The sequence below is a fragment of the Anolis sagrei genome, chromosome 6 (genome assembly GCF_037176765.1).
Source record: "Anolis sagrei isolate rAnoSag1 chromosome 6, rAnoSag1.mat, whole genome shotgun sequence".
NCBI lineage: Eukaryota > Metazoa > Chordata > Lepidosauria > Squamata > Dactyloidae > Anolis > Anolis sagrei.
Window position 1 is genome coordinate 60,762,655 of NC_090026.1, and position 26,696 is coordinate 60,789,350.

A 26,696-nucleotide genomic window follows, 5' to 3' on the forward strand; every position below is an offset into this window, starting at 1 on the left:
CAGACCTTTTATCATTTTAGTCGCTCTCCTCTGGACACATTCCAGCTTGTCAATATCTCTCTTGAATTGTGGTGCCCAGAATTGGACACAATATTCCAGGTGTGGTCTAACCAAAGCAGAATAGAGGGGTAGCATGACTTCCCTAGATCTAGACACTATGCTCCTATTGATGCAGGCCAAAATCCCATTGGCTTTTTTTGCCGCCACATCACATTGTTGGCTCATGCTTAACTTGTTGTCCACGAGGACTCCAAGATCTTTTTCACATGTACTGCTCTCGAGCCAGGCATTGTCCCCCATTTTGTATCTTTGCATTTCGTTTTTCCTGCCAAAGTGGAGTATCTTGCATGTATTATGGCTATGTTAAAAATCAAAATCGCAACTCTAGGCTTCTCTCAAGGACAACTGCTAGGTATGGAATGGGACCAAGCCAAGGATCTTATTAGACAACGGATCCTGGATACAGAGCGACAATCAGACTTAGCCTGCTCTCCAGCATTCACCATTAGCGAAGATAGCAGATATCTCATCGCTCCCATGCCTTACCTAGCTAACCTGGAGGTGCCTAAACACCGAAGAGCTTTCACTTTGGCAAGATGCCATGCCCTTCCATCGGCAGTACTGGAGGGAAGGTACCGGAAGACCCCTGCCCAGGAGAGACTATGCCCATGTGTGTCTGGCTACATCGAAACAACTGAACATGTGCTCCTCCAATGTGTGTTCTATAGAGACATTAGAGCTAATTTCATCACTCCATGGCTTTTAAAACATCCAGGGCGCACTGAAAGATATTACACCTCCCTGTTGCTCTCGGACTCTTGCTCTGCAACAACCTTCAGTGTTGCCAAGTTCTGTGCAGCAGCAATTAACATTAGACGGCTGATGACCGACTCCACCAGGCAACTTCCTGCCGGGAATATAGATAGAATGATTTGTAATAACTGAAATGCTGTAAATGCTCCCCTCTCATCCCTTTTATAGCTTCCCAGTCGTCTGATATTTGCTATTAGCCGCCCCCTATTTTAGATTCATACATGCACTTTAAACTGTAAGTTTAGTCAGTTTTATCTTTTTAATTTGTCTCTTTTATAACATGTTTTTAATCTGCTTTTAATCTGCTTTTATACTTGATCTACTTGGGAACTGCGATTCCCTTCCTTGGGCACCGATGCCCCATTCTGTACTGTGCTGGTCAAAGACCGTAATAAATCATTGATTGATTGATTGACAATATTCCAGATGTGGTCTAACCAAAACAGAATAGAGGGGTAGCATTACTTCCCTAGATCTAGACACTATGCTCTTATTGATGCAGGCCAAAATCCCATTGGCTTTTTTTGCCGCCACATCACATTGTTGGCTCATGTTTAACTTGTTGTCCACGAGGACTCCAAGATCTTTTTCACACGTACTGCTCTCGAGCCAGGCATCCCCCATTCTGTATCTTTGCATTTCGTTTTTCCTGCCAAAGTGGAGTATCTTGCATGTATTATGGCTATGTTAATAGACTTTTCCTGAAGTCTTATTGGTATTGTTCATTTAGACTTTACATTACAATCCTTGACTGCAATTAATGCCACCCCATCCCCCTTTTTCAGATTCTCATTTCTTGAGTAATGTTGTGTAATTATTTAACTGATAATGTCCCTCCCATTCCTGTCCAGTTTCTCTCATTTTCCCCAAGAACTACAGTGTTTATTAGGGCTGTGCAAAATTATTGTCAGTCCCGTAAGTTGTCACTAATTCGTTACATTGGTGCAAACGAATTGCTATTAAGAATCTTGCAAAAGGTGGGGGGGGGGGGAGAGAAAAATGTAGGAATCGGAACATTCACCAATAATTTTAGTTAAAATTCTGTAACATTTGGAAACCTCCCAAAGTCATTTTCATTTTTAGTATAAGCATTAAGCAACGTTGATAAAGCTAAAGAGGCCATTGCTAGACTGAGACTGCTTGCTGGTTGCCATATGGAAGGGCAGTTAGCTTGGCTGGATGGCAGACTCAGAACACAATATTCTGGGAAATGTAGTTTGGGAGGGAAGGCCCTCTGTGGCAGAGAATTCAGTACTCAGCATCAGAAAGCCCCAATGAGGGCTGCAGCAGCCAACTGTTTACAGTTAGTCTAATCTATATAAATAAAAATGTAATGTTCGTTTGTGGGATTAACAGAACTCAAAAACCACTGGGCGAATTGACACCAAATTTGGACACAAGACACCTAACAACCCAATGTATGTCCTTCACTAAAAAAAATGATTTTGTCATTTGGGAGTTGTAGTTGCTGAGATTTATAGTTCACCTACAATCAAAGAGCATTCTGAACCCCACCAATGATGGAATTGAACCAAACTTGGCACACAGTTCTCCCATGACAAACAGAAAATACTGGAAGGGTTTGATGGGCAGTGTCCTTGGGTTTTGGAGTTGTAGTTCCATCCAGAGATCACTGTGGACTCAAACAATGATGGATCTTGACCAAACTCTACTGGAATACCCAATATGCCCAAATGTGAATACTAGTGGAGTTTGGGGAAAATAGAATCTTGACATTTGGGAGTTGTAGTTGCTGGGATTTATAGTTCACCTTCAATTACAGAGCATTCTGAACCTCGCCAATGATTGAATTGGGCCAAACTGCCCACACAGAACCCCCATGTGGGCCACAGCAACGTGTGGCAGGGGACGACTAGTAATAAATAAAATAATTGAATCTGCAAAGAGGACTAAAGTAAGTAAGTAATAGTATAAATCTCTGCTAAGTTGAAGTATTGTGGTTATCTGTGTGTCATATAGATACACTGTTACACAAACATTCAAGGGGATTACTGTTGTAGTTTTTTGGGGCATAAGTGTTTTTTCTCTCTAAATTTTGAACAATCCTCGAAAATCAGTAGATGTGTGATTCTTTCTGAGACTTCCATAGATCGATGCCCTGGATATCTTGTACATTGTATATAAAATTCAAGTAGATAGCTCTTCTAATTTTAAAAAAAAATATTATTTGTAAAGAATAAAAAAATTCTCCCAAAATTAGTGGATTAGTATAATGTTCTGAAATTTGATGGGCTAACAGTGTAAAATGTGTGGTACAATTATATTTATTTATTTATTTATTTACAGCATTTATATTCCGCCCTTCTCACCCCGCAGGGGACTCAGGGCGGATTACAGTGTACACATATATGGCAAACATTCAATGCCAATTTTTGACATACAAACATATACAGATATAGACAGAGGCTATTTAACTTTTTCTGGCCGCCAGCATCTGCGACGCTGATGAAGCACTTCTGCATTCCCGCATGCTTCTCTACTGGAATGCTTTTACTGGAGTCTTCTTTATGGCCTCATAAATCAGTTAATTTAGCCTCCCCACACTTTAAGGTGGTACCTTATTTTCCTACTTGACAGATGCAACTGTCTTTCGGGTTGCAAAGGTTGACAACAGGCTACACACAATTGGTTGGAAACCCACTCCAACCCGGGCTGGCTTCGAACTCATGACCTTTTTGGTCAGAGTGATCTTAATGCAGCTGACACTCAGCCAGCTGTGCCACAATCCCGGTGTATAGCAAGTTTCATCATGATAGCTATATAAATGAGGGAGAAATGAGCCCCTGGAGTTTCCCCACTTGCTCAATTACTTAATCAAAAAAGTAATGAAAATTTTGTTACTTTGTTATAGTTACACGTTTTTTTAGGTCCATAATTTCAGAAACACCTTCAAAAACAATTCACTCCCTCCCCAATTTCATAATGAGTATTAAAACATTTTTTTCATTGATCACACAGATCTAGTGTTTATCTATTCCATATCTTGTTCTTACAATGTCTAGCTTCCCTTGATTCACATGATGATGATGATGATGATGATGATAATTTTATTTCTCGCCCACCTCTCCTCATGGCTTGAAGTGGGTTACAACATCGCTAAAATCCATAATCATCTAAAACATTTGATAAAATACACATATTAAACATATTTCTACAAAATACATATTAAAATACACAGAACAAATATTGAAACACAGGACACAAGTTTAAAATTCATGATTAAAACTGGCTTGGTAGGCCTGCCGAAAGGGATAGGTCTTTAGATGAGTTTTAAATTCCGACAGCTCATTTAGCTGTTGGATGTATTCTGGCAGGTCATTCCACAGTCTTTCTGTTGTGTACACTATATAGCTTTGGACTTTCCTTTCACAGCTGAACATAATAGAGTCTAGTAGGGCTGGGCGGTTTCGTTCGTTAATTTCGTAATTCGTTATTGATTTGTATTTAAATTAGCTTACGATCCGATATTGAGCCATGCAGGAGCAACTAAAAATCGAAACGAATTTTTCAATTTATTTCGTAATTGTTTCGTAATTGGTTCGAAATCGTTTCGAAATCGTTTCGAAATCGTTTCGTTATTATTTCCATATGTCTGGTGCAAGTTTTAGGGTTGTTGTTTGTTTTATCAGTGATAAAAAAATAAATTATCACACCAACAGTCAACAACAGAGGGAGAGGGAAGCTTCAGAAGTTAGCCCCTGTCCCATTTGGAGGTTTTTTTTAGCATATTGCGCAATCACATCCGCCATTAACGAATAAATTCGAAATTTACGAAATTTCGTAAATAACGAAAAAAAATTAAAGAAAAATTCGGAATTCTTTTAAAAAAACAAAACGCAATGGACCCCCTAAAAACGAAACGAGTTTAGAAACAATTTTTTCCGTTGTTACCCAGCCCTAGCAGTCTAGTTACAGTACATGATTAGAAACTGTGTTGTTTGTACTTGTCTTCTTTTCAGCTGCTGATTGAGTTCCTTCTGATTTAAGATTATCTAACAAGATTTCTAACTTTCTTTTGAATTGTTTTGTTGTAGAGTTTTTTTGTGGTAAAAAACTTCCAGAGGTGGTTAAATAGTACCTGCTTCAGCATAATACCAATCATGTTTAGCAAAAATGCCATTGCTGTTATCACTGAGATCTTCTCCACCAGTGTCACATGCACTCATACACTCCTGTCCCACTGCTCCCACCCACTAGCTGCCTGGACTGTTTAGTCTGACTCCTTGCCAAAATCCTGTTCAATCCTTAGATTTCAAATTTACAAACTCTAAATGCCAGTGAAATAATAATGCTTTTATGTCTTCCCTAGATAGAGGTAATCCAATCTCCTTTGGGAAGGAATTCCACAACTGCAGCATTGTGTCAGACAAGACTGTGTCCTGTTTCCTAAGCAGTCATACTTAAATTCTTTGCATACAGTCAGCTTACTACGGCACAAGGTGGTCCTTTATATCGCCTGTCTATAACATGAATAGATAATCATAGGCTATAAGAGTTCAGGAGAGAGTACATGAATGTTCATGTACATGAATTTTTATTTATTTATTATTCAAACTTTTTTTAAATTTATTTTTAAAACTTTTTTGTCAACACAAATATAATACCTTCATAAACGATCATTATTAGAAATTCAATTACTAAATTACTAAATTACATAATGAATACATATCATATATTGTTTTCCTAATGCTCTTATCTGTCTCCCCTTCACCTTACCCTTGTGTCTGACAGTTTTACCCCCCTCCTTTGGCAAAGGGGGTGAAGGTGGTAGTTAATGCTTCCCTACAAGAAGGGGGAGTTTGGCAAAGGGGGTGAAGGTGGTAGTTAATGCTTCCCTACAAGAAGGGGGAGTTTGGCAAAGGGGGTGAAGGTGGTAGTTAATGCTTCCCTACAAGAAGGCAATATTCCGGCCAGCTTAAAACAAGCTGTAATAAAACTGCTGTTGAAAAAACCATCACTGGACCCCACTCAATTCATCAGCTATGCAGAATAAGTCTCTCCAGAACTTTGTAGAGGTGGCACAACAGGGAGATTGGTCTGTAGCTTTTTGGGTCATTACGGTCTTTGCCTGGCTTCAAGATGGCGATGACTCTTGCTTTCCTCCAGATTTTGGGGATCTGACAGGATGCAGTGCAGTTGTTCTCAGCTCCAGCAGCCAGCGCCTTGCTTTTGGACCAAAGTTCTTGATTTGTTCCATCCGTAGATCATCCAAGCCAGCTGCTTTGCCATTCTTACATTTGTTGAGAGCCATGTCCAATTCAGAAGATGTAAAGGGTTCATGAAGGTTGTTGTTCTCAATCTCTTGTTGTCTGGCTATTGGTTTCTTTCCTACTTTGGTGGCACGGTTGGGTTTCCTGTTCTTCAAGAGTTGGTGTGCTATCTGATCTGCCTTTATGTTGGCATGGGTATTAGTTTGTGAGGGGTCATGCTTCTAGATCGAGAGAATCGGCCATCTACGAAGACGTTGCCGAGGAGATGCCCGGATGTCTTGCAATCCTGCGAGGAGGCTTCTCTCATGTCCTTCTCTCATCAACTATTGGCCAGTTTCCAATCTCCCCTTTTTGGGCAAAGTCCTGGAACGTGTGGTGGCCTTGCAACTCCAGGTACTCTTGAAAGACACAGATTATCTGAATCTGGCACAGTCTGTCTTTAGATCGGGACATGGAACTGAGTCAGCCTTGGTTGCCTTAGTGGATGATCTATGCCAGGAGCTAGACAGGGGGTGTGAGGAAGTTAATAATAATTTGCATGATTTAAAGTGTATTTATGGGTTTGTGTTGGCTGCAGTAACACTGGAGCGGCCTATTTCAAAGGAATCCTCCATCTGCGTTGCCATGGAGACCAAGGCAAGCCGGCAGAGAGAGAAGTGGGAGGAGCCTAGAGGGGAGAGTTTTGAAAACAGACAGTTAGGGAGGCAGTTAGGAGTTGAGAAGAGTCAGTTAAGGATTGGAGGGTGAGGAGTTGGTAGAGGAAAGGGAGGTTGTAGCTGAAAGAGAGTGAATTGTGAAGCAAAGTTTTGAGGCTTTGGAAAGCCAGATTAAGCTACTGGAAGTTTCTTAGGCTAGAGAGGCTGATAAGGGAAACATAGCCAGTATTCTTTTAGTCTAAGGAAAGGCTAAAGAATAAGCTTATTAAGTATCTGATCAAGGGAGGATCAGATAATGGAGATATCCCTGTATTGAAACTTTGTTTAGTAATAAGTGCTTCACCTCAGGAAGATACTGTGTAACCTGAAAGAGTGAAACGTTCAACTAACCAAGTATTATTCTGAGTTCTATAAGAAAAGTTACAACTTGCAACCACACGCTTTATGCTCAATAAATTTGTTAACTTTTGTTTGAAGACTGCCTCATCTCCATCAATTCTGCATCCAGTGTGCCATTTCTCACAATAATACATCTTACCTCACGTTGGTGGTAGAAATACAGAGAAATAAATAATAAATCTCCCTCTACTCTCCTGTTACACAACAGCACTTGTAATTTAGCTACTCCTCTGCTGACAACTTCGCAGGGGACTGTATCCCTGTTGGTTCTGATGAACCTCTCAGTGGCCTTCAATACCACTGACCACAGTATCCTTCTGGGATGCCTTGCAGGAATGGGCTAGATGTTGCTACTGGAAAATGAATTTTGTGCCGTCATGCCTGGGGGCTATAACTCTTAATGAGAGGAGCATGGACGTGGCATATTTCCCCAGGGGATTGCTTCTTGCCCTCCTATAGGAAACTGGAACTCCCAAAGACCAAAACACAACAGATAACTCGAAATGGTATTTATTGTTCACAATGAGTTATCTTTTTAAAGCAATGAGCTGGAAACTTCAGAGGGGTGAAGGAAAATATACGTTACAGCCTCAGTTAGTCCTGGGTCCAAGGAGTTTGTAGCTGAGAAGCTTTTCCTGTTTCCTCTTTCCTCAATGGCTGTGAAAGCCGGAGCAAACCACAACCCCAGTTCAAATGGCTTATGTTTGAAGACTCATGATCTTCCTCTGGTGCCAAAAAAACCGGTTTGAAGGCACTTGAGACTTCCAACGTCATTCAGGTTGGTCTGAACATGAAGCACAAGTCTCAAGGGTAAAAAACCTCAGAACTGGTGCTGAGAGGTCATTTAAGTCAGGGTCTTTTAGAGTCAAGTCTCTTACTCACGTCCATCTGGTAGAAACTCTGATGGCAGAATGAAAGAAAGGAAGCACTCCCCTCCTGCAGGAAGAGGTGGAGCCAAACAGTACTGATTGACAGCTATAAATAACCAATCCAACTATACATAAACAGGGTAAAAATGCAGACTTAAGCATTTAAATCTTGCAACTAACAGTTCTACACATATGTGGCACCACTCGTACCATCACAAGTTTAACAGGGAGACATTGGTGATTATATGTTTTTAATGGTTTTTTGTATGGATTTTTATAATGTGCTAAATGTTTTTTAATTGTATTTTATGACTGTTCTGGGATCAAATTGCTGTCAGTTTGTAAGCCACCTTGATTTGCCTTCGGCCTGAGAAAGGCAGGATAGCAATATAATAAATAAATAAATAAATAAATAAATAAATTTTAAGTAGCCAGTGGTCCAGCACAAAAGTCAGGACACACACTTGACTAGATTCACAGGATGGGAAGAACTGGTCTAGAAACTGTAGGAGTCAAAATGACTCATTGTCATATTCAGGCGTATTTTCTGGCAAAATGGGCTTTAGATGCTTGGATGCTCTCCACAAAGGTTTTTCATCCAGCTTGTAAACTTCTTGATTGTTTGAAATAGCTGAATTGAGTGAACTGAGTGGTCTTGTTGAGATTGTTCCTGAAGAAATCTTCAGTAAATGGCTGGCCTCAAATTTACTTAATGTTTTCCTGTAAAGTTTGCTTTTCAAGCAATGTTCACTTTTTCTGCTTCCAAGTTTGGTGGAAAGTCCAGCTGTTCCCTTCTCTTCCCCATCGCCTGAGAAAGCTGTCATGCTGAGACTATGAAAGTAAAAAAATACTTGCTTTGTTTGGATGTCTCTAAGGCTCTAGAGGCTACAAAGAGAGGAAGTGAATTAGTCATGCTCATGCTTCTTAAGACCAGGACAGTTGCAGCTTTAAGGAATGTTAACACCCCTTGACTGTTGGTCTGATGTTTTGATAGTTACCATGTGTTAGAAGAGTTTCTCCTTGTCTCTGCTAGGAGGGAGGAAGGGATAATCACTTCTTATCTGAAATATTCGTATACATACATGTATGTGCCAATGTACCTTTCTTTTTGTACAGTTAGGCTGTGTTAATACAAGGCTGTGTTAGTGGCAGATCTACAGATCAAGTCTTAGATGTGAAAAGTTTAATATGAGACAATATATACACCATTAAAGCCAATGAATGTGTTTGTGGTAGTCTACATGGAAATATACTGTATTTGTGCATCAAGTTTAAAGTATTTTATCTAGATTATATGTATGTTCATTCATTCCGTTGCTTCCGACTCTTCATGACCCCATGAACCAGCCCACACCAGAATTTCTCTCGGTCGTCACCACCCCCAGCTCCTTCAAGGTCAAGCCAGTCATTTCATGGATGTCATCCATCCATCTTGCCCTTGGTTGGCCCCGCTTCCCTTTTCCTTCCATTTCCCACAGCTTCATTGTCTTCTCTAAACTTTCTTGTCATCTCATGATGTGGCCTGGGAGTCACTCTGGACCGTGCTCTGACCTACAAGAAGCACTGCCTGAAAATCAAGCAAAAAGTGGGTGCGAGAAACAATATCATACGAAAGCTGACTGGCACAACCTGTGGATCACAACCAGATACAGTGAAGACATCTGCCCTTGCGCTGTGCTACTCTGCTGCTGAGTATGCATGCCCAGTGTGGAACACATCTCACCACACTAAAACAGTGGATGTGGCTCTTAATGAGACATGCCGCATTATCATGGGGTGTCTGTGCCCTAAACCACTGGAGAAATTACACTGCTTAGCCGGTATTGCACCACCTGACATCCGCCGGGAAATAGCAGCCAATAGTGAAAGGACCAAGGCAGAGACATCTCCAGCCCATCCCCTGTTTTGGTATCAGCCAGCACGTCAACGACTTAAATCTAGAAATAGTTTTCTAAGATCTACAGAGACACTCACTGGAACACCTCAGCAAGCGAGAGTCCAAAAGTGGCAGGCTCAAACCCAGAACCTCAATCAATGGCTGATACCAAATGAGAGACTCCCTCCTGTGCACACAGAAGACTGGGCGACTTGGAAGGCGCTGAACAGACTGCACTCTGGCACCACGAGATGCAGAGCCAACCTTCAGAAATGGAGCTACAAAGTGGAATCCTCGACATGCGAGTGTGGAGAGGAGCAAACCACTGACCACCTGCTGCAATGCAACCTGAGCCCTGTCACATGCACAATGGAGGACCTTCTTGCGGCAACACCAGAAGCACTCCAAGTACCCAGATACTGGTCAAGGGACATTTAATCAACTACCAAACTCACACATTTTGTATTTTGTCTGTTTGTTTGCTTTGTTCTGTTAGAAATGTAATATAATTGACTGGTTGCCCTGACACGACAAATAAATAAATGATGTGGCCAAAATACTTCATCTTTGCCTCTAATATCCTTCCCTCCAATGAGCAGCCGGGCTTTATTTCCTGAAGTATGGACTGGTTGGATCTTCTCGCTGTCCAAGGCACTCTCAGAACTTTCCTCCAACACCACAGTTCAAAAGCATCTCTCTTCAGCCTTCCCTATGGTCCAGCTCTCACATCCATAGGTGACTACGGGGAATACCATTGCTTTAACTATGCGGATCTTCGTTGCCAGTGTGATGTCTCTACTCTTCACTATTTTATCGAGATTGGTCATTGCTCTCCTCCCAAGAAGTAAGTGTCTTCTGATTTCCTGGCTGCAGTCTGCATCTGCAGTAATTTTTGCACCTAGAAATACAAAGTCTGTCACTGCCTCCACATTTTCTCCCTCTATTTGTCAGTTATCAATCATTCTTGTTGCCATAATCTTGGGTTTTTTATGTTTAGCTGCAACCCAGCTTTCGTAATTTCTTCTTTCACCTTGATTAGAAGGCTCCTCAGCTCCTCCTCGCTTTCAATTGTATCCAAGCACTGGTCTAGCAACTTTCTAGGCTACTCAATTTATTCGGTGTTCCTCTTGTCCACAGTAGTAGATCTGGTGGCCATCTGATGTGAAGTGGCTCATTCCAGTCCATTTCAGTTTGCTCCAGCACTGTCAGCCGCAAGCCTTCCTTTTCAGCTTTGAGCTAGCTGCGTCATCTCTTTGGGGCTAGTTGAACTTATCCTCTGCTCCTCCCCAGTAACATTTTGACCATCTACCTGGGAGTCCCATCTTCTGATGCCATACTGACATATCTCTGGTTGTACTGGTCCATTTAGTTTTCTTGGCAAGAATTCTGGGGTGTTTTCCATTGCCGTCCCCAGGGATTGTGCTTGGTCTGACCTCTCTGCCATGACCGCCCGTCTTGGGTGTCCCTTCACGGTTCTGCTCGTGACATCATTGAGAAGCTCCAGTGCCATGACAAGGCAGCGATCCTTTGCTGGAGAATTATATGTATATCTTACCATATTTAAAAGATTTTCATAAATATTTTATAATAAAATATGAGATGTTCCGATATGAAGCTTCAGTTTCATTGACAAATACAGTTACAAATACAATCAAAGCACTCCCAACAGATGGCCATCCAGTCTCTGTTTAAAAGCCTCCAGAGAAGGAGACTCCACTATTCCACTGCCGAATAGAGCTTATCCACAGGAAATTCGTCCTAATATTTAGTTGAAATTGCTTTTCCTGCAATTTGAACCCATTGTTCTGTGTTTAGTCTTCAAAGCAGCAGAAAACAACCTGTCCCCTCTTCAATGTGGCATCCTTTCAAATAGTTAAACATGGCTATCGTGTCTCCTCTCACCCTTTTCCCACCACCAAGTTTGGCTTCCAAAGCTTTGATTATTTTGGTCGCCAATCTGTGGACACATTCTAGACAAGAAATGCTCAAAGAGAAGAGAGTTCATTATTATTATTATTATTATTACATTATGCTGACACAAAACCACAGTATGTCACAGCAAACGTGATCTATATGCTGGATTTCATATCACAAAATCACAAGTCATACACTTCCCAAGCATCTAAGGCTGTGTGATTTATTATTATTATTATTATTATTTGCAATGTTAAATGTCAAAATACATCCTTCCATCCATATTTTCATCCAATTAGAGAACTAGTCTTATTGATCTCCTTACAAGGAGAGGTCAACCCTCCTGTTTAAGGAGCTCCATTGGCTGCTGTTCATTTTCCGGTCCCAATTCAAGGTGCAGGTGCTTATCTTGTTGTTGTTCATTCGTTCAGTCGTCTCCGACTCTTCGTGACTTCATGGACCAGTCCACGCCAGAGCTCCCTGTCGGCCGTCACCACCCCCAGCTCCTTCAAGGTCAATCCAGTTACTTCAAGGATGCCATCCATCCATCTTGTCCTTGGTCGGCCCCTCTTCCTTTTGCCTTCCACTTTCCCCAGCATAATTGTCTTCTCTAGGCTTTGCTGTCTCCTTATGATGTGGCCCTAAACGGTTTGGGACCCGCCTACCTGCGTGACCGCATCTCCGTATATGAACCCACACGATCTCTCCGATCATCTGGAGAGGCCCTGCTCATGATCCCACCTGCGTCGCAGGCGCGATTGTTGGGGACGAGGGACAGGACCTTCTCTGTGGTGGCCCCCCCGACTCTGGAACTCTCTACCCAAAGATATCAGACAAGCCCCAACATTGGCAGTCTTTAGGAAGAGCTTGAAGACATGGTTGTTCCAGTGTGCCTTCCCAGAATAGGAAACTCCAAGCATCATGTCCCAAATGCACTTTATTAGAGATTTAAGTCTGCACACCGCACCTATCTCCAAAAACCTATCCATTTCACTTGTCATGCCCAGCATTTTAAAATTTTTAATCATTACATTTGGCCCGGCCTTAGTTTTAAATGCGTTGTGGTGTTATTGTCTAATGTTTATTGCTATTGTTTTAATGTTTATTGCTTGTTTTATGATTTTATTTATTGTTGTATTTGTTATGCTGTTGTTTTATTGATGTGTTGGGCCTCGGCCTCTTGTAAGCCGCACCGAGTCCTTCGGGAGATGTTAGCGGGGTATAAATAAAGGTTTATTATTATTACTGATCTCAAGCACAGATATTTTAGAATGAGGTTTCCATGAATTAGTAAAACTGATTTTATTCTTCAAATCATCAGATGAATATTGGATTTTGCAGTGCCAATTTTGATCCTTTCTTGTCAAAATATCAACAGTAGACATTTTCACACCGTGTTAATATTTTTATTCTGTTTCAGCTTCTAAACAATTTTCAGATGAAGTTTTGAAGGCCCACAATGACTACAGGAAGAAGCATGGCGTTCCTTCTTTAAAACTCTGCAAAAAGTTAAGCAGGGAAGCACAGCAGTGAGTACATCTATTTCTTTAGTTCTTATTGCAGTACTTAGGTTGAATAGTCTAGTCTCATGGATTTATTTCTTCAAATAGCAATATGATATGCCTTTAAAGTTGATTTCACCATACTGATTGGGTTTTTTTGCAGTAGTACTATTGCTTTTTAGAGAAGTAATGACTTTTTGAGAAGGTAACATCTATCAAAATATTTCTGGATAGAGGGCAAAAAAAAATCTGCTTTTAGGGTAATATGAATTGTTGATACTCCATTAGAATATCCAAGTTATATTACTAACAGTTGCAGCTTGTCCAACCAGTAAATGCTGTACTTAAGGAATCATATATTTGAGTACTCAAGTCCAAATTTTGGAGTTCGGGCTGGAGTACATGGACAGACTGTAAAGATATTTGAGATCTATAGTCGAGTGCAGTGTAGCCAGTTCTAAGAAAAAGGATCAGCCAAGGAAATAACTCTTTCCCTTTATATTCTGGGATGAAGGGAGAGAAAATCAAGCAGGGTTGAAAGGGGGACCAGAGACCTTGATTATAACTGATATAGTTGGCTGAAAGACTATTGCACAATTCATCCTTCTTCTTTTTCTTCTTCTTCTTCTTCTTCTTCTTCTTTTTTTTTTTTTACAAAATTCTTTATGTGTTTGTCATACCATATCTACTCTGATGCTCACCTTTTTTGTCTAAATTACATCACCAAAATTGAGGTGGACATTAGATCTGATGTGCATTAGAATTGCCTGGAGGGACCCAGAGTCCCAGGGGCTGGATGACACATTATCTATATAAATAAAAATGTAATGTTCGTTTGTGGGATTAACATAACTCAAAAACCACTGGATGACTTGCCACCAAATTTAGCCACAAGACACCTACTAACCCAAAGAGTGACCATCAATCAAAAAAATTGATTTTGTCATTTGGGAGTTGTAGTTGCTGGGATTTATAGTTAACCTACAATCAAAGAACATTCTGAGCGCCACCAATGATGGAATTGAACCAAACGTGGTACACAGGACTCGCATGACTAACAGAAAATACTGGAAGGGTTTGGTGGGCATTGACCTTGAGTTTGGGAGTTATAGTTCACCTGCATCCAGAGGGCACTGTGGACTCAATGATGGATCTGGGCTAAACTTGGTACAAATATTCCATATGCCCAAATATGAACACAGATGGAGTTTGGAGGAAATAGACCTTGACATTTGGGAGTTGTAGTTACTAGGATTTATAGTTCACTTACAATCAAAGAACATTCTGAACCCCATGAACGACAAAATTGGGACAAACTTCCCACACAGAAACCCCATGATCAATAGAAAATATTTAAGGCCACCCAGTCCAACTCACTTCACTAGGGCAAAAAAACATAATCAAAGCCCTACTGACAAAGAGCCATCCAGCCATAGATATAGATAGATATCTATGATCCACACACAGAGAGATATATAGTATCACAGATTTGAAAGGGACCCCTAAGGAAGGACAATTATATGTTGCATGTTCCAGAGAAGGCAAACCAGACAATCTCTACAACAACACTGACAAGAAACAACAAGACATACTGTTTACCCACAAACATAAAGACATTACATATATTAGAAACCAACACTTACTCATTACTTTATTTCCCAGATACCAGACTGGGCCACAGCAACGCCTGGCAGGGGACAGCTAGTACCTAAGTAAATGTATTTTGTTTTATGAGTTCTCTGTCTCTGCCAGGCTGTTTTTCATACACATAAAGCTGAACAGTTGCTTATGGTTCTGCAATGAATGTGTTGTTTTGGTTAATTCAAGGTATTCCGAAGCACTTGCTAGTACAAGAATCCTGAAGCATAGTCCTGAATCTAGCAAAGGAAAATGTGGAGAAAATCTCGCATGGGCTTCTTATGATCAGTCAGGTAAGATGAGTTTTTATTACAACCTAGGAAATACATAAAGTAATTGTCAAACCCATTTGTTGTCCCCCTTCCAGTATTTATGTGTGTGTGTATATGTATGTGTGTATAGACATAGATATAAAATGCCGTTGACATTTTTTTTCTCCCAACATTTATGTTGGTCTAATATAGATGTGTGTGTTTGTGTGTGTGAGAAAGAGAGAGAGAGAGAGACCCAACACAAATGTTGGGAGAAAAAATGTCCAGGGCATTTTTAATACATTATACATGTACAAGGCATCCAAGCAATGTATTTGGCTGTCACAGTTTAATATGAACAGAATCCCTGAAGTGTTATTTCCAACAAGGAAAACATACACAATTTTTCTCCAAAGGAAAGTATTATTTATTTATTTATTTACCACATTTATATGTCGCCCTTCTCACCCTGAAGGGAACTCAGAGAGGCTTACAATATATTATATTATTAGCATAGTACAATATCAGTATTAAATATTACTATATTGTACTTTACCATTATATTGTAATATTATAAATAATATTACATGTAACATACATATATAATTATAATATCATATTATTAGTAGTATCATATTGCATTACATTATCATATTATAAATATTATGCGTATATACAATATATTATATTACATTGTATTATATTATTAGAATAGCACAGGAAACAAGGTGGAACTGTCTTCTGGCCTCCTCTCTTCACTCTGACCCATATGCAGTAGACCAGATGGAACTGTCCCCTGGCTCCCTCTCTCTTCACTCTGGCCCAGAGCAGCAGTTGGTGCTTGGGGGAGGGGGTCCCTGGCTGATGACATATGCAGGAGACCAGATGGAACTGTCTCCTGGCCCCCTCTCTCTTCACTCTGGCCCAGAACAGCAGTTGGTGCTGGGGGGGAGGGGGTCCCTGGCTGATGACATATGCAGAAGACAAGATGGGACTATCCCCTGGCTCCCTCTCTCTTCACTCTGGCCCAGAGCAGCAGTTGGTGCTGAGGGGAGGGGGTCCCTGACTGATAACATATGCATGAGACAAGATGGAACTGTCCCCTGGCTCCCTCTCTCTTCACTCTGGCCCAGAGCAGCAGTTGGTGCTGAGGGGAGGGGGTCCCTGACTGATAACATATGCATGAGACAAGATGGAACTGTCCCCTGGCTCCCTCTCTCTTCACTCTGGCCCAGAGCAGCAGTTGATGCTGGGGGGAGGGGGTCCCTGACTGATAACATATGCAGGAAACAAGATGGAACTGTCTTCTGGTTCCCTCTCTCTTCACTCTGGCCCAGAGCAGCAGTTGGTGCTGGGGGGAGGGGGTCCCTGACCGATGACATATGCAGGAGACAAGATGGAACTGTCCCCTGGCTCCCTCTCTCTTCACTCTGGCCCAGAGCGGCAGTTGGTGCTGGGGGGAGGGGGCCCCTGACTGATGACATATGGAGGAGACAAGATGGAACTGTCCCCTGGCTCCCTCTCTCTTCACTCTGGCCCAGAGCGGCAGTTGGTGCTGGGGGGAGGGGGCCCCTGACTGATGACATATGGAGGAGACAAGATGGAACTATCCCCTGGCTCCCTCTCTCTTCACTCTGGCCCAGAGCGGCAGTTGGTGCTGGGGGGAGGGGGCCCCTGACTGATGACATATGGAGGAGACAAGATGGAACTATCCCCTGACTCCCTCTCTCTTCACTCTGGCCCAGAGTGGCAGTTGGTGGTGGGGGAAGGGGGTCCCTGACTGATGACATATGCAGGAGACAAGATGGAACTATCCCCTGACTCCCTCTCTCTTCACTCTGGCCCAGAGCAGCAGTTGGCGCTGGGGGGAGGGTGTCCCTGACTGATGACAGGAATGGAAATATGGACGACGATGCATTGGGTTGTTATTGTTGTGTCAATATTGTATATTATGCTCTTGTAGTTTTAAATTGTACACTGTTGATTGTTTTTTATCCTTGATGTAAACCACGTTGAGTCACCTGTCAGGCTGAGAAACTGCGGTATACAAGTAAAGTAAATAAATAAATAAATATGCTGGAGACAACAAGATGGAACTGTCCCCTGGCCCCCTCTCTCTTCACTCTGGCCCAGAGCGGCAGTTGGTGCTGGGGGGAGGGGGTCCCTGACTGATGACATATGCAGGAGACAAGATGGTCAAATAATGTGGTCAAAAATTATTTCTCTAGTTTACCTCACTTTTTAAAAGGCCATCATTTGCTGCTTGGAAATGTGTGATAGCTTCTCTCTTCTAAACGTTAATTCTGCTGTGGTTAGAAATAGTTTTTATAACGCAAAGGTAAAATGTTTGGACAGTCTGTTCTGTTCATTGCAGTCCCACAGCATCTCTTCTTTTATCATGCAGGGAGTGAAGTAGCTGAAAGATGGTACAATGAAATAAACAATTACAACTTCCAGAACCCGGGATTTTCCTCTGGGACAGGTGAGTATGAGCTACGCTTTCCTTATTTGGCAGCCCACAAAGGAGACCTTTAGAGGAAGGTCGCTGGAAGTTTGGTGGCTGCAGAGAGAGTTTACTCAACATTGAGTTTTCCTGGACTATATCATCAGAAGTGGAGCTCCCATCTGTAGATGGTGAGGTCACTTTCTCCTTTGTCCAGCCAGTATCTCCTCCCCACCCTGGATTTGTCGGCTCCATACTCTTCCCTAGAAATAAGTGGGTTAAAAAGTGTTGTGCTCCCTTGAACGGAAGAGAATAAAAAAGCATGGTATTTTCCTGGGAAGAAGCGTGTTTAAAAATGGGAGATTCCTTGGGAAAAAGTAAGTTAAAATTAGCATGCAGATTCCCTGGAGAGAAATGAGTTCAAAAAGGGGGAAAAAGAGAATTGGTTAAAATTAAGAGGGATTTGGGAAAAGGTAAAAAAAAAAGGCTGCACAACCCACTGAAGAATTAAAGGTAAATAAATGGCTAAACACAAGAGAAAAACAAGTAAAGTAACAGTGGCAAAATATACAATTTAATGGTAGAAGATAAGGAATTTATGATTAGAGCAATACGTAACAAATGGAATGGGGTTAAATCATTAAGGACACAAGAAACAGAAGAAATAATTAGAAACATGAATAAAATAAAAACGGAAATATATAATGAATTAGAAAAAAGATGGTATTAAGATGGTATAGAACCCCTGGCTTATATGGTAAAAGGGATGAATTCAAAGTGTTGGCACTATAATAAAGAAAAAGGTACTTATTCACATATATGGTGGGAGTGTTCTGAAATAAAACAATTCTGGCAAATGATACAAGCAAAAATTCAGGAGATATTGCATATAAAAATTCAAATTAATAATGATTTGCTACTATGGGGAGTGTTGGATCACCTGAATATATCAATCAATTACCAGGAGTTATTTAAAGTAATAATAAGAGCAGCACATGCGGTGATCGCTAGAGGATGGAAAGACAAATTGAAATGGACATTAAATAATTGGAATGATTATATGTATGATCAAGTGTTGTTAGATATTACGGGAATTATGACTAAGCAAGCAACAAGAACAGATAAACAAAATGACATTACAAATAGATGGAAAGTCTACCTCAACTGGGTGAAAAATGGAGGAGCCAATGATTACATCAAAGAAAAAATACAAATACTTCACCAGTGGCTGGATCTGCAAGATTAGTAGAAATATACTGTGGTTGAGGAGGGAGGGAGAGGGAGGGAAAAATCAGTGTAAACTAGCATAATGCCATTAATATTTGTAATATTGGTTCGCTCCTGGCACGGTAAATAAAATTGTTTGTTGAATTACTCGGTGTAGTGAATTTTATGATCTATGTTGTATTTTTGGTGTGTAGCTCTAGGTTGCAATATGGCTGATAGGGAAGAATTGGCTCAAATAGGGTAGCAACAGTGAAGGCAGGGTTAATTTGCATATGCGAAGCCGATTGGTCATATTCAGATGAGAGTATGCCAGGATTTGAAAAGGCCGCTGAGCCAGAATGGCAGTTACAGAACTGAACATTCTAAAGGGGCGGAGTCAAGTTTGAAAGAAGCAGTTAGAGTTTGTCAGTTAAAAAAGAGAAGTGGGGAGCAGTTAGAAACCTTGGTTAGAGAGAAGCAGTCAGGAAAATAGAGCTCAAGGTTTAAGGAAAAATAAGAAGGCGTCAGTGTGGCCTAAGTCGGAAAATAGTTCAACCAAGGGTATATGAAGAAAGTAACATATTTGTTGATGTGAGATAGTGAGGGTTTTATAAGAAAAGTTAACTGAGTGAATGATACTGAATGTAAGACTCGAGACTGTAATAAAGACGGCCCGGAAGCTGCAATTAGTCCAACGCGCGGCAGCCATGATTCTAACAGGAGCGGAGCGCAGGGAGCACACAACCCCCCTGTTGCACCAGCTCCACTGGCTGCCGATTTGCTACCGGGCCCAATTCAAGGTGTTGGTATTGGCCTATAAAGCCCTAAACGGTTCTGGCCCAAGATACCTATCTGACCGCATCTCGGCCTATGAACCCACCCGGACTTTGAGATCTTCCTGGGAGGCCCTGCTCTCGATCCCGCCAGCCTCTCAAGCACGGTTGGCGGGGACGAGAGATAGGGCCTTCTCGGTGGTGGCTCCTCAGCTGTGGAACGCCCTTCCTGTAGACATTAGGCTGGCACCATCTCTCATGACATTCCGTAGAAAGCTGAAGACCTGGATGTTTGTGCAGGCGTTTGAGTAATTCAGTGCAATTTTGGTAATTTGAACATAGGAACGGAACAATGGACGAATTTGGATCACACTTGGATGATGACTCCAGCAAAGGATCGCCGCCTTGTCGGGGCGCTGGAGCTTGAGCACCTCAATGATGTCATGAGCGAAACCGTGAAGGGCCACCCAAGACGGGACGGTTGTGGCAGAGAGGTCAGACCAAGTGGGATCCCTGGGGAAGGCAATGGCAAACCACTCCAGTATCCTTGCCAAGAAAACTAAATGGACCAGTACAACCAGAGATATGTCGGTATGCCATTGGAAGATGGGACTCCCAGGTCGGACGATGGCCAAAATGCTACTGGGGAGGAGCAGAGGATAAGTTCAACTAGCCCCAGATGTGATGACGCAGCTAGCTCAAAGCTGAAAGGAAGGCTAGCGGCCGACGGTTCTGGAGGTGAACGACGAATCCGATGCTCTAAAGATCAACACACTATAGGAACCTGGAATGTAAGATCTATGAGCCAGGGCAAATTGGATGTTGTTATTGGTGAGATGTCAAGACTAAAGATAGACATTCTGGGGGTCAGCGAACTGAAATGGACTGGAATGGGCCACTTCACATCAGAGGACCACCAGATCTACTACTGCGGACAAGAGGAACATCGAAGAAATGGAGTAGCCTTCATAATTAATAAGAAATTCGCTAAAGCGGTGCTTGGATACAACCCAAAAAATGACAGAATGATCTCAATTCGAGTGCAAGGAAAGCCTTTCAACATTACAATGATCCAAATATACGCCCCAACCACAGCTGCTGAAGAAGCAGAAGTAGATCAGTTCTATGAGGATCTGCAGGACCTACTGGATAATACACCAAAAAGAGACATTATTTTCATTACAGGAGACTGGAATGCCAAGGTGGGAAGTCAAATGACAACTGGGATCACAGGCAAGCATGGTCTGGGAGAACAAAATGAAGCAGGACGCAGGCTGATAGAATTTTGCCAGGAAAACTCGCTGTGTATAACGAATACTCTCTTCCAACAACCTAAAAGACGGCTTTATACATGGACCTCACCAGATGGTCAACACCGAAATCAGATTGACTACATCCTTTGCAGCCAAAGGTGGCGGACATCCATCCAGTCGGTGAAAACAAGACCTGGGGCTGACTGTAGCTCAGATCATGAACTTCTTATTGCCCAATTTAGAATAAAACTAAAGAGATCAGGGAAAATACACAGACCAGTTAGATATGATCTCACTAACATTCCTAGCGAATATACAGTGGAAGTGAAGAACAGATTTGAAGGACTAGATTTAGTAAACAGAGTCCCAGAAGAACTATGGACAGAAGTCTGCGACATTGTTCAGGAGGCGGCAACAAAGTACGTTCCAAAGAAAAAGAAAACCAAGAAGGCAAAATGGTTGTCTGCTGAGACACTGGAAGTAGCCCAAGAAAGAAGGAAAGCAAAAGGAAATGGTGATAAGGGGAGATATGCCCAGTTAAATGCGCAATTCCAGAGGTTAGCCAGAAGAGATAAGGAACTATTTTTAAATAAGCAATGCATGGAAGTGGAAGAAGACAACAGAATAGGAAGGACAAGAGACCTCTTCCAGAAAATTAGAAACATTGGAGGTAAATTTCAGGCAAAAATTGGTATGATAAGAAACAAAGATGGCAGGGACCTAACAGAAGCTGAAGAGATCAAGAGAAGGTGGCGAGACTATACAGAAGATCTGTATAGGAAGGATAATAATATTGAGGATAGTTATGACGGTGTGGTGAATGAATTAGAACCAGACATCCTGAGGAGTGAGGTTGAATGGGCCTTAAGAAGCATTGCTAACAACAAGGCAGCAGGAGACGACGGGATCCCAGCTGAACTGTTTAAAATCTTAAAAGATGATGCTGTCAAGGTGATGCATGCCATTTGCCAGCAAATATGGAAAACACAAGAATGGCCATCAGACTGGAAAAAATCAACTTATATCCCCATACCAAAAAAGGGAAATGCGAAAGACTGCTCAAACTTCCGTACAGTGGCCCTTATTTCTCATGCCAGCAAGGTAATGCTCAAGATCCTGCAAGGAAGACTCCAGCAATACATGGAGCGAGAGTTGCCAGATGTTCAAGCTGGGTTTAGAAAAGGCAGAGGAACGAGAGACCAGATTGCCAATATCCGCTGGATAATGGAGAAAGGCAGGGAGTTTCAGAAAAACATCTACTTCTGCTTCATTGACTATTCTAAAGCCTTTGACTGTGTGGATCATAATAAATTGTGGCAAGTTCTTGGTGGGATGGGCATACCAAGCCACCTTGTCTCTCTCCTGAGGAATCTGTACAAGGACCAAGTAGCAACAGTCAGAACTGACCACGGAACAACAGACTGGTTCAAGATTGGGAAAGGCGTCCGGCAAGGCTGCATACTCTCACCCAACCTTTTTAACCTGTATGCAGAACACATCATGCGATGTGCGGGGCTGGATGAATGCAAAGCTGGGGTGAAAATTGCTGGAAGAAACATTAACAACCTCAGATATGCAGATGACACCACTCTGATGGCCGAAAGCGAGGAGGAGCTGAGGAGCCTTCTAATCAAGGTGAAAGAAGAAAGCGCAAAAGCCGGGTTGCAGCTCAACGTCAAAAAAACCAAGATTATGGCAACAAGAATGATTGACAACTGGAAAATAGAGGGAGAAACCGTGGAGGCCGTGACAGACTTTGTATTTCTAGGTGCAAAGATTACTGCAGATGCAGACTGTAGCCAGGAAATCAGAAGACGCTTACTTCTTGGGAGGAGAGCAATGTCCAGTCTCGATAAAATAGTGAAGAGTAGAGACATCAGACTGGCAACAAAGATCCGCCTAGTCAAAGCCATGGTATTCCCTGTAGTCACCATCGGATGTGAGAGCTGGACCTTAGGGAAGGCTGAGCGAAGGAAGATCGATGCTTTTGAGCTGTGGTGCTGGAGGAAAGTGCTGAGAGTGCCTTGGACTGCGAGAAGATCCAACCAGTCCATCCTCCAGGAAATAAAACCCGACTGCTCACTGGAGGGAAAGATACTAGAGACAAAGTTGAAGTATTTTGGCCACATCATGAGGAGACAGGAAAGCCTAGAGAAGACAATTATGCTGGGGAAAGTGGAAGGCAAAAGGAAGAGGGGCCGACCAAAGGCAAGATGGATGGATGGCATCCTTGAAGTGACTGGACTGACCTTGAGGGAGCTGGGGGTGGTAACGGCTGACAGGGAGCTCTGGCGTAGGCTGGTCCATGAGGTCACGAAGAGTCGGAGACGACTGAACGAATGAACAACAACAACTTGGATGATGAGGCGATCGGGGATGGGATTTGTGATACCTGTGTATTGATGATTGCTTATTAGTTATTAAGGGAAATGTGTAATTTAACTGTTATTGTATATTAATTATTGCTGTTTTTATTGTCTTTGCTGTTTGGAAACCGCTGTGAGTCGCCCTCGGGCTTGAGATACAGCGGTATACAAGAATAGTAAATAAATAAATAATAGTAAATAAAAACACAAATGTAACCATAAAGCATTGGAACCAGAACCTATAAATAAACTTTGTTACTTCGTTGCTTACCGGAGTGTCTCAAGCATGTGATATAAAGCACAAAGGTTTAACAGCTCACAAGAAAGCCCCAGCCAATTTAAAAAGGAAACTGCAGCAGTACAAGGTGGTAAAGGTATTTAGAAAGGAAATTATTTTCCCCCTCACTGAGTCAAGAAGAAAGGCACTTGTAACAGGACAGAAACAGAGTACGTCCCAGGTATTAAAGTGGCAACAGAAAACTACATATGTGGTGTGGCATTACGTATTCAGTTATGTGCAATGTTACGCTCCACACTCGGGATTTATGCTTGTAACACTTGGGATATGGTTTGCTGATTTGTGTTTATACCATAATAATTTAAAAAAAATCATTGTGCCACTGGGGGCGGGCAGCTGCATTCCTTCAAGGTTTCCTGTAGAATTAATGTGGTTCCTTAACCTTCCACAGTTGCTAAGCCTTGCTTTAATTCATTGTATCTCTTCTCCTGAAATGTAATAATTTGACATCTCTTTCATGATGCTTGGGCTATTTCCAAACCCTTGCGTGAAACTAATACATTTGATTTGGGCCTTTTCTTTCAGGACACTTCACAGCAATGGTTTGGAAGAGCACCAAAAAGATGGGAGTTGGAAAAGCAGCAGCGAGTGACGGCTCCACCTTTGTGGTGGCCAGATATGTACCTGCTGGCAATATTGTAAACCCTGGCCAGTATGAACAAAATGTTCTTCCTCCAAAGAAATAACTCAGTCATATGACAGAACAGAGAACTACTTTCAACAACCAAGAAAAAGCAAAACTGGGGAATTGATTGCATTAGATTGGACAGACCTTTAAGTTGAAATGAAGTCAGATGGTATCCTGTGCTTGCAAACAATATTTAGAAGATAATTGAACAACTTTTTTTTTGCCCCGAGGAGTGCATCTGGTTTTGGTTGAGGGGAGGTGTTTGCTTCTTCTCCCCAACCCACAAATAAGCCTGTATGTATTGTCGAAGGCTTTCATGGCTGGAATCACTAGGTTCTTCTTCTCCATGGCTCATGAGTTCTTCTTCTCCATGGAGAAGAAGAACTCAACAGGTTCCTGGACCATCTTAACAGCATCCACCCAAACATCCAGTTCACCATGGAAAAAGAAAATGAAGGAAGACTGCCTTTTCTAGATGTCCTAGTCATCCGCAAACCAGATCAACAATTGGGTCACACCGTCTACAGAAAACCCACACACACAGATAGATATCTACATAAAAACTCCAACCATCACCCAAGTCAAAAAAGAAACACCATTAAAGCTTTGGCAGACCGTGCAAAACGAATCTGCGAACCCCACCTCCTCCAAGATGAACTGAACCACCTCAACTGGGCTCTCCAGGCCAATGGATACTCCACCTCAGACATCAGAACAGCTGCAAGACCAAGAACAAGCCACGAGAGTAAAGATGAAGATCCGACCAGAGGAAAAGTGTTCCTGCCATACATCAAGGGAACCACTGACCGCATAGGGAAGCTGATGAGGAAACACAACATACAAACAATCTACAAACCCACCAAGAAAATCCAACAAATGCTACGTTCAGCAAAGGACAAGAGGGATCCTCTCACCTCTGCAGGAGTCTACCGTATACCATGCAGCTGTGGACAAGTCTACATAGGGACCACCAAACGCAGCGCCCAGACACGCATCAAGGAACATGAAAGGCACTGCAGACTACTTCAACCAGAGAAGTCAGCCATAGCAGAGCACCTGATGAACCAGCCTGGACACAGCATATTATTTGAGAACACAGAAATGCTGGACCACACCAACAACCACCATGTCAGACTACACAGAGAAGCCATTGAAATCCACAAGCATGTGGACAATTTCAACAGAAAGGAAGAGACCATGAAAATGAACAAAATCTGGCTACCAGTATTAAAAAACTCTAAAATTACAACAGCAAAACAACAGAGAGGAAACAACCAGGCACAGATTAACACCTCCCAGCAAGAGATTTTCCCAGGCTCAGGCAGGCCTTCAAATGCTAATGAAGGTGATCAGTTGAAACATTCACACCTAGCTGCAGCAGGGAAGAGCTCCTTGCCCCACCCCAGCCATTCCACAGATATATAAACCCATTGTCCTAATTCCAACAGACCTCACTACCTCTGAGGATGCTTGCCATAGATTCAGGCGAAACGTCAGGAGACAATGCCTCTAGAACATGGCTCTATGGCCCGAAAAAACCCACAAGAACCTAAGCCTATATGGTTACAAATATCCCCTCTCTTGTGCTGTAGACTGCTTGTTTCCAACAGCCTTCCATCCATCTCCACTGAGATCACTATTTTTCTCCTTATGATAGCAGCTGAAAACTAAGCAGTCTCTAAAGCAAGGGAATTTGTCTTGGGTTTCTGGGTTGTTGTAGGTTTTTTCGGGCTATATGGTCATGTTCTAGAAACGTTCTCTCCTGACGTTTCACCTGCATCTGTGGCAAGCATCCTCAGAGGTTGCGAGATCCTCTGAGGATGTCTTGGTTTTTTTTATTATTATTACAGCCAAGTTGATCAGGGGAAATTGAACAGGGGCTTCACAGGGAATGGCTAGTGGATTTCTATCACTTTCTACAGAGAAAGCATCTTCAGACATGCTTACGTCAGAAGCAACCCCATCTGCACCATCAAAATGCACTTTTTGTATGGAACCAGTGCTAAGGTACAGAGGAGCTGCTTCAAGCAAAATGGGGAATGTGCAAAAAGTTTATATAAATGTTTTTAAAGTTCTGCATTTCTGCAGGGTTCATTTTCAAAATCCATTTGTAACATTCGAGTTATACCAAAATGTTGTAATTTTAAGATTATTATTTTAATCTGTTTAGATGTTCCAACATTTTAAACTAAGCCACCAATGTGGGACTAATGTTTTTTTGCAGTGAAGTCTTAACTTTAAGGATTCTCTTTCAAACTCTGCCATTGTGTGACATATATTCCACGTGGAAAAAATAGTGCTCATTTTACATAGCAATGGAGAGAACAGTAAGTGGAAACGGCATGAACATTGTATTGTCGAAGGCTTTCATGGCTGGAATCACTAGGTTCTTGTGGGTCTTTTCGGGCTATAGAGCCATGTTCTAGAGGCATTTCTCCTGATGTTTCGCCTGCATCTATGGCAAGCATCCTCAGAGGTCCTCACTACCTCTGAGGATGCTTGCCATAGATGCAGGCGAAACGTCAGGAGAAATGCCTCCAGAACATGGCTCTGTAGCCCGAAAAAACCCACAAGAACCTG

General features: G+C 42.1%; 1 protein-coding gene across 1 annotated transcript in view; it reads left to right on the top strand.

The window, feature by feature from the left end:
• Nucleotides 1–26,195, top strand: part of GLIPR2 (GLI pathogenesis related 2) — a 41,720-nt gene extending 15,525 nt beyond the window's left edge. The window contains exons 3-6 of the mRNA XM_067470149.1: nucleotides 13,179–13,287; nucleotides 15,088–15,191; nucleotides 17,554–17,631; nucleotides 24,014–26,195. Coding sequence (XP_067326250.1) covers nucleotides 13,179–13,287; nucleotides 15,088–15,191; nucleotides 17,554–17,631; nucleotides 24,014–24,174 — 452 coding nt within the window. The 3' untranslated portion in view covers nucleotides 24,175–26,195. The remainder of the gene's footprint in view (nucleotides 1–13,178; nucleotides 13,288–15,087; nucleotides 15,192–17,553; nucleotides 17,632–24,013) is intronic.
• The last annotated feature ends 501 nt before the right edge of the window (nucleotides 26,196–26,696 follow it).